We start from the raw sequence: 9,092 nt of genomic DNA on the forward strand, positions 1-9,092 counted from the left end.
GTTGTTAACCAAAGATATAGAGCGTATTCAGGAGGGCGCAACATTCCGAATAGAAATGTTATGAAAAGGGCTGACATGATTCTTGGTTACACAGTGTCAGAGGACAAATAGACAGAGACATACAGGTCTGCTGACGTTGCCCAGAGTGGTTAAGGTTGATGTTAAGTGATAATTAGTCATGGGAATAATCAGACAACCTTGAGCAAATATTCCTTTATTCATTTGACAGCATGATATCATTTTCCAATGCTTACTCCCCAACACACACAGTCATTACACATCTCAGAATATCGACACAACTCTATGGAGGGGAGGGACATGTTAAACTAAAATCTCATGCCATTTAAGAGCAAGTTGTGTAAAAATGACAATAAAAAAAAATGCACCTATTCGCATGTCAGATATTCTGTGATATATGCCCGTTATTGATCTTGTGATTAGTAACCCATAAATCATCTTTCTGACCACAGAGATTGCAGTCCAGGCAACAGAAAAACAAATACAGATTGTTTTTGGACAAGGCCTTGGTGTGAAATTTTTGCAACATTACAACGGCTGCGGAATCCTTTGGTGGATTTAAATCACTGGATTCAGGTTAGAAAGGCAAAAGTCCAGAACACTCATGCCTCATAAGATCAATAAATAAGCTAAAACCCAGCCAATGTGTTGAATCAATCACAACAGTTCATTCCTTTGAGACCGAGGACATGTGAATTAGACAGATTTAAAACCAATCCAATAGACATGGACAATAGATTAAATTTAGCCATTTAAAAACATCTACATGACAGTGATTAACTCCAAATATTAGAAAAGTCTTAACAATGGTCATAAGGAGTTCTCAAAGATATTCAAAGAGATTTTTTAACACTTTGTAGTGTTGTTGTGGAATAAATTCAGTGGTTACATTCAGATGCAAGTCTCCAATTCCCCACTGACTGTCTCAAGTGTAACAATGTCATAACATCTGATTTAAAATCCCTTAATGTGTTGCTGTCATGTCAAATCCCATTGGTCTTCCACAGGCTACTCATCTTCAGGTTTACAGTCCTCCCTGGCTAGTCTCAGTCGTGACAGGATGTGTTTTTTGGGGAACTTTAGAGTGGTACAGCCAAACTGGCTGAGCCCCCCCGTGTCACCTGGTAGCTTCTCCCGTCTCTGGACCCAGCTTCTCCAGCCGGGCTTCCAACAGTACACGCTGTCGTAGAAACGTGAGCCATTCTCTCCGCCAAGAACATAGATTCTGCGCTTCCATCTGGCCACCCCCCCGGCCGCAATCCGCCGGGGCAACCCTGGGAATACCACAGGACTAGGGGCGCGATCGCTTCCCCCGCCGGCTCCGCCCCTCTCCGCCACTACAGCCCCCATCACCTCCCGCTCTGCCACGGAGCCCCGCCCCTCCCTGAAGAACAGCACGCGACCAGTGGCGTCCAGAGGCTCCAAGTGTGTGTAGTTCCCGTCTATAAACTTGGTGGCGTCTCTCATGTAACCCCCGATGGCACACACCCCACCTCGCACCGCCACTCCTCCGGCCAGGCAGGTGGCACCAGAATCCAAGCCCACATGGCTCCAGGACTCAGTGGCCGTGTGGTAGACCAGCACGCCAGCGTGCACCACAGCACGGTTCTGCTCCAGCGTTGTCCCACCAAGCAGATAGAGACGGCCACGCAGGGCAGCGCAGGCAAAGGAGCGCAGGGGCAGGGGCAGCCGGGGTCCAGGGCTCCAGCGCAGTGAGGCCAGGTCCAGAGTCTCACAAGAGTCGAGCAGCGCCACTCTGTTGCAGCCACCCAGGGCATAGAGAGACTCCCCGCAGCCCAGGAGACCCAGCATGGCCCGGGGCTGCACCATTGGCGGCCGCTGGAGCCAGCGGTCCAACACAGCGTCATACTCGTGCACCAAGGATGACACCGAGCCGCCCCGCAGAATGCCCCCAGCTACGAAGAGGCGCCCCCCAACCGCCGTGCAGCCAGGACACAGCAGTGACCCCAGTGCTGCCAGCTTCTCCCACTTCCCTGTGCGTGGGTCAAAGCAGTCCACCGTGAAGTCCCTCTCTGTCAGCGACTCATCCTCCCGCGGTTTCAGGTCTACGCACACTATCTTCTTCTCGAACATGCCTTCGCGGGGCCTCAGTGGTCCCCCAAGGCCCTCACTGGCTGCTGCCGGCCCCAGTTCTTGGCTCAGCCGTCGGCTGTCCTCCATAGACAACAGGCCAGGGCGGAGGTGGTGCAGCAGGGCCGGCATGTGGGTGTAGCGCTCCAGGGGGCAGTGCTCAGCCCAGCGCCGCGCAGCGTCATACACCTCCGCCTCAGAGTCCACACCCAGCCGGTCTGAGCCCAGCAGGCTTCCCAGGGTGCCTGGGTCCAGGAGGAGGAAGTCCTTCTGGCGGGCCACGCGGGGGAAGTGTTGGGCAACCAGTCTCAGGGACGCCCGTAGCAGGAGCTGGTCATGGTGGGAGCGGGCCAGGGAGTACATGCCTAGGCAGTTGTCCACAGATAGGTGCTCAAATAGGAACCTACACACACACAGACAATAAAAGTGATTTCAATTATTCAGTTCTTCGCAATTATAGGACAATTTCTAACCTTTCATTTTCTGAGGAAAATAATTTTGGGGTTTTAGGAAAGGATTTAGCTAACCCTAACCCACTTTCTAAGTGCCAACAGTTTTTTGGAGAAATTCCAAAATACGCAGGAACATTGGGTGTGGCAGTTTCTGTCAGACTATACACACTTTTATTACTTGCAGGCTTGACCATTGTAATGCTGTCCTGTCTGGAATGCCCAAAAAAGCAATTGGTCAACTGAAATGAATACAGAATTCAGCAGCATCAGAAACCTTGATGTAGAGGCAGTTAAGTTTACATTTTTGCTGAGTATAATTATTATTTATTATTAGAGTTCAAAACAGAGCTTACCATATGTACGGACCGACTGCAATAAACACCAGTAACTATGACTATGGTTACCTAGAACAACGGTCCTGCAGAGGCATCACTTGAAGCCTATTGGCTGCCACAAACAGGTCCTCAGCGGTGTCCAGGCAGAGCCCTGCCTCCCCAGTGTAGACAAACTGGATGACAGTTTCCATGACGGACGGCGTCACCTCCTCCAAACGGATCTCAGTGAGACGGGACTCCACTAGGGGGCTGGTGAACATGGCACGGAAATACGGACTTACGGCTGCCAAGAGGACTCTTGAGGGGAGAAAAAAATAACATTATTGTGGTCGAAAAACTAATTCAGGGCGTATTCACATGGAAAGCACTTCAAATGTTAAACATGTTTTTTTATGGTAAAACCTATGCAAGAATGAATGCATGAGAGGGTGTGCATTAACAGTCGATCTTCCGGCGGTTGCGACAGTGCGCAAGACCGTAGGTCTTCTGCAGTGTTAATACGGCGCGTAATTATACAGTGCCCTCCATAAGTATTGGAAAGAGGACAAATTTTGTCTTCTTTCAGCTCTATACTTCAACAAATGAAACAATTACTACTATTTCAGGGTTCCAAAAGTATTTGAAAAAATCATATAAATGTCCAAATAAAGTACTCATGTTTAGTATTTGGTCGACAATCCTTTCCATGGAATAACTGCCTGAAGTGTGCGACCCATTGACCCACCAGATGCTGGGTATATTCTCTGGTGATGCTCTGCCAGGCCTGTACTGCAGCCATCTTCAGTTGTTTGTTTTGAGGTCTTTTTGCCTTAAGTTCCCTCTTCGGCAAATTAAATGCATGTTCAATTGGATTTAAATGTCAAGATTGACTTCCTCCCACTTTTTGGCCCTGAAAAACTCCCTAGTTGCTATGGCAGTATGTTTTGGGTCATTGTCTTACTGCATGATGAAGCGCCATCCAGGCATTTGCTTGTATTCAAGCAGACAAGATGTTTCTGTACACTTAAGAATACATGCTGCTGCTGCCAGGTAAGACAATTACTCAGTACTAGTGGCAGCTATACATGCCCAAACCATAACACCCCCTTCCACCATGTTTCACAGATGGTGGTATGCTGTAAATTGCAAACTGTAACCTGACCATCTTTTTTGAGGATAACTAGTGGTTTGCACCTTGCTGTGAAGCCTCTGCATCAGAATCAGAATCAGAATTCCTTTATTTGGCCAAGTATATTTGCACATATAGGAAATTGACTTGGTGAGGTTGGTGCATGGGACATAAAAAACAATATAAAAAAACAACATAAGCAAATATGAACAAAAATCTATTTCCAAAATAGAACAATAAAACAACACATTTTGTAGGCTGTGTGCCAATGAGGCTAGAGGCTGTGAAATAGGTATGGGGCATGTACACTATACATTTAAATAATTTTAAATAATTATAAATTACACTGTCAGTGCATTGTGTTTGTGTGTGTGTGTGTGTGTGTGTGTGTGAGACAGGGTGGTGGTGGTGGGGGTGGGGGTGGGGGGGGGGGGGGGGGGGGGGGTGGAAGTCCCAGAGTCAGTGAGAGGCAGGGAGCTTGTTTGTGAGCCATGGGGAAGAAACTGTTCAGGTGGCGTGAGGTTTTGGTCTTGATAGACCGGAACCTTTTGCCGGATGGATGTCTATGGAAGAGGTGGTGACCAGGATACGAAGGATCAGCGATGATCTTTCCTGCTCTCTTACTGGCCCTGGAGTGGAACAGGTCCAGGAGAGACGGCAGGTTGCAGCCGATGACCTTCTCGGCTGACCGAATGGTCTGCTGCAGTCTGCCTTTGTCCTTGGCAGTGGAGGCAGCGAACCAGATGGTGATCGATGAGCTGAGGATGGACTCAATGACGGCCGTGTAGAACTCGACCATCACTTTCTGCGGCATGTTGAATTTCTTCAGCTGCCGCAAGAACAACATCCACTGCTGGGCCTTCTTGATGGTGGAGGTGATGTTCTCCGCCCACCTGAGTAGTTTGGCTGGTGACGTATTCTGTGGATGGTAGTCTCTGACACATTCACGTCTCCTGGAGAGTGTTCCTGATCTGTGGGACAGTTGTTTTGGTGGCTTTCTTAACCCATTTGTGCCGGATGCTGCGCGACACAACATTGCATCTACCGCCGGTTGCTGCGTTGCACACATTTGAATCTACCGCCAGTTGCTGCGTGGCGCAGCATTTTTGATTTGTCGTAATTTTCATGAGTGCAGCATATAATGCACTGTCATTGGTTCAAATACACGAGGTGGGTCTTGTTGATTTTTTAAAACCACGTGAGCACCCAAATGTCGTGTGGTTCGCCGAAAATCAATCAGACATACACGTGCGTTTAAAGAATTTACAATAAACGCACGTGTATGTCTGATTGATTTACGTGATTTTCGGCGAACCACACGACACTTGGGTGCTCACGTGGAAAATTACGACAAATCAAAAATGCTGCGCCACGCAGCAACTGGCGGTAGATTCAAATGTGCGCAACGCAGCAACCGGCGGTAGACGTCACGCGGCATTCGGCACAAATGGGTTAATCATGGTGAGCATTCTTCGGTCATCCAAGGTAGAAGTCTTCCTTGGCCTACCAGCCCGTTTGCGATTGCTGAGCTCACCAGTGCTTTATTTTATTTTTAATGATCAGTTGATTTTGGCAAACCTAAGACTTTGGCTATGTTTCTGACAATGGCTTCCTTGACTTTCATTGACACCTCTTTGGTCCTCATGTTGACAGAAGCCAATAGCACAATAGACTCCAAAGGCAAATGCAAAGCCTAAAATCAATCCTAGACATTGACAGCTGTTTTATGCCTGCACAATTGATGTTACAGAACACACCTGACATACCAGAAACACCCGTCAATCCAATTTTGCAATACTAGTGGTTCCCTGACAGGGGGACTATGTATAAAAAGGGTTGTAATTTCTAAATGGTGGAACCAATCTGAAAAAAGAAAACATTGCATTCAAGCTGAAAATCTCTACTTTTTTTATGTTTGATTTCAAATCCAAACTGTTGGAGTGTTGAGCTAAAAGAAGACAAAATGCTTCCTCTTTCCATTACTTGTAGTTCCCTCAAAATGCTCCTGCACATAGGCTGTAACACGCAACTTTGTGACAGGCATATTTGGCTATTGTCACTTATTACAAACTTTCCCAGGGGGAATGTGTCTCGCAGCCAGGTAGTCCATAAATATTTCCAGATTTTTAGATATGTATTTTAGGTTTGAGATATTGACATTGTTGTTTTGTGGTAACATCTTTCAAGGCAACTTTTTTTTTTTTTTTAAGCCATCAGGTAAGATGTCTGGCACCCCTTTCTCAGATGTGAGAGATTCCCTTCTCAGCTGTGTGTTTAAGCAATAATGCCTGAGACCGTGATTTATTGCCAATAATGTCATGGGTAGGGTGAGTTGTTAGGCACAACGCACAGCGGAGTGCCGGCAAACCCCTACCAAGTGACAATATTGACGATACATCCTGACCTCAAGGGCATTATTGCTTTTATACAACAAATTTGAAAATTGTGACAATAATGCTTTAAGTATTCATTTTTCGTGATAGATTGTGGTGGTTTCTGCCCTGCGCTGAGAAATATAGTTCCCAAAACTACAAAATTTGTCAAGGGAACCCGATACACAAATATACTGCGGCGTAGAAATATCATAATAGGTGACTTAACCGTGACACTACTGTTATTAAATCACGGCTTCGAACGCCACTCGGCCAATCTTGTTTTCATCAACCCGTTGTATAACAGAGAAATGTAATGCATGGCTTAGAACGCAGTTCACATATTTCTCTAAACCAGTTTTATAAAATGACATTAACCACATCAACTTGTAAAGCTGGAAAACATAAACTGGGTTGCCAACCTCAAACAGCTCAAATACTTATGCAGTTACATCTTTGTCAGTGCTTTTGGTCAATTCACCCCCCCCCCCAATCACTGCATTTTAAAATTTCAAGGACTATTTTAGTGATTGAGTACTCTAACACATTCATTCAAGTCCTTCAGTATTCATGCCCATCTTCAGTAAGAATAAAACTTCTGTTGATATCTAAATATGTGCATGACATTCCTTTCCGTGTGCTAATGTGCACCATTGGATGTCTACGCAGTGTTCATACTAGAATCGAGAGTTTCGTCATTGGCCTACCTGTGACACATAAACCTCTTCCCCTCCACTAGCAGAGTTACGTCACACAGCTGTTGAGCATCCAGGAGCTGCTTCAACCCTGAGGGAAAGAGAAAGGGAGAGGGAGAGAGGGGCAAGGTAGATAGAGGTTGGAATGCAATAAACTCACTAGCAGTGTCCTATACATTTTATCTTAGATGGGGCTAAAAGGACCCCCAAGGAAACTCCAGAACATGATGCAACACGTAAGTAATGGTAGGGGAAACACTGCATTAAAGGTCCAATATGTAGATTTGAGCTTTAAAATGGTGCTAAATAGCCATGATAGTGATCAAGGAATGAGATCGCCTGATAAAGAACATTTTGTGGAGAGCACTGTTTTGGTCCAAATAATGCACTTTCTAAAATCTGGTGTCATGGTTGAACACTGGCTGTTTGTTTACTATACATGGATATGCACACATTTGCTGCTATTAGAAAACCTAGCATATTTGTTTTCAAATTGTCATGCTTCATGTTTGATGATGACTGATTCTGATTGCACATTCCCCTTCACCTTATGCGACAGGGTGAAGTTGCCCACAGGCACTGATCTAGGACCAGCTTAAGCTTACCCTCCCCAAATCCTACCATGAGGGGTGAACAAAGCTTCACCAGAAGTGGTTCCACATCTAACCCTATTGTTACCTCTTTATGTTTCTGACAGTCACTTTGTATCCTCAGCTATGTGTCTTTTTTATCCACTAACTTCAGGCCAGCTCTACCCATTCCTTGGCTGTCTGAATCTCTGCAAGCTTATAGAACAGGGCTTCAGGCAGCTACATTTAGCTGAGAAGGAATAGAGGAAAACTGGCCTTCCTGATGACCTAACCCCCTATCACTCCAACTTATCACCCTCTGTGTCTGCTACCAAAGCTACTTTCTACCATTCTAAAACTCATGTTTCTCATCTAAGAACATTGTTTTCCACCTCCTCTTCCCTCCTCCGCCCGCTCCCTCCTCCTTCTATGCAGATGACTGTCACCTATTCTGAGAATAAGGTTGATGACATCTACAGCTCCACTCAACCTCTTGGAACTATCAGTCTCAAGCCCACTGAATAACTCAATGGCTGTCTTAACCTCTTTCCCCTCAGATGATATCCTGCAACTTATGACATCCAACCGACCAACCACCTGCCCAAATGAGTGGAATGTAAAGTAAACTTCACCCATCTCACCATGTGTGACATAGTCCCCCAGTGGGGTGGTGCTGTCATCTGGGAAATCTTCCTCCTCTGAGTCACTGTCAGAGAGGGGCTCCCCTCCCCCACCATCACCATCCTGCCAGGGCTGCGGCTGCCAGGTCACTGTTCCCCCACGCACGAAGCTCATCTGAAAGAGAGGGAGTTCATGACTGGTGCTTTGTGAACTAGCTACAAACAGTGTTAGAATATGAGGAGGGCACAAGCACCCCAATTAATAAATGCGAGCACAACATGCAACCTTAACATTACCTTGACGAACTAACCCGGCCTAATTGGTCCAATCTACCCTCCGAATGTGTGGATTTAGACAAGGGCCTGTTCAGTTAGCTAGAACAGCTATGAGCCCGATTGTCTATGGTCAGGCCAGAAGTGAACAACTAAAATAGTTGCCATTCGTGCGTCTTGTCCTCCGAGCCCCTCGGTGCGCATTGCCTGTGATCCCGCATTGCCTGTGAATGATCACGGCCTTCAGTGAGCGGTGCATCACGGCTCATGGTTTACAATCACATCTACACCCATGCGGGATATCAACACAGAGAACGCCCTGTGAATTGCTGGTAATACCCTCGATAAAAACATTCGCCAAAATACCCCCTTCTTTCTTATCACGAGTAACGGTCAACTATGGCACAAAGCACACGCATACATCGCTTATTGATTTTATAAAAACTCAGTGACGTTAAAAAGCTCATTGTAAAGTCGGCCGCAGTATAATATTACCGGTAAATCTGTGTTCTCTGAGCTCCAACAGTGGAACTCCGCCCACCTACTTCCGGTCAATGTA

At 46.3% G+C, this 9,092-nt stretch overlaps 1 protein-coding gene across 1 annotated transcript; it reads right to left on the reverse strand.

Annotated features, from left to right (window-relative positions):
• Positions 1-314: 314 nt before the first annotated feature.
• Positions 315-8,435, reverse strand: LOC310823782 (kelch repeat and BTB domain-containing protein 8-like; the record flags this gene model as incomplete). The annotated part of the gene is made up of 4 exons (XM_083696631.1): positions 315-2,512; positions 2,966-3,193; positions 7,084-7,162; positions 8,282-8,435. The coding sequence occupies 4 exons, from the start codon at positions 8,433-8,435 to the stop codon at positions 1,027-1,029; spliced, it is 1,947 nt and encodes a 648-aa protein (XP_083552757.1). The 3' UTR covers positions 315-1,026.
• Positions 8,436-9,092: the final 657 nt, after the last annotated feature.

Source organism: Argentina silus, assembly GCF_951799395.1.
Source record: "Argentina silus genome assembly, chromosome: Y".
NCBI lineage: Eukaryota > Metazoa > Chordata > Actinopteri > Argentiniformes > Argentinidae > Argentina > Argentina silus.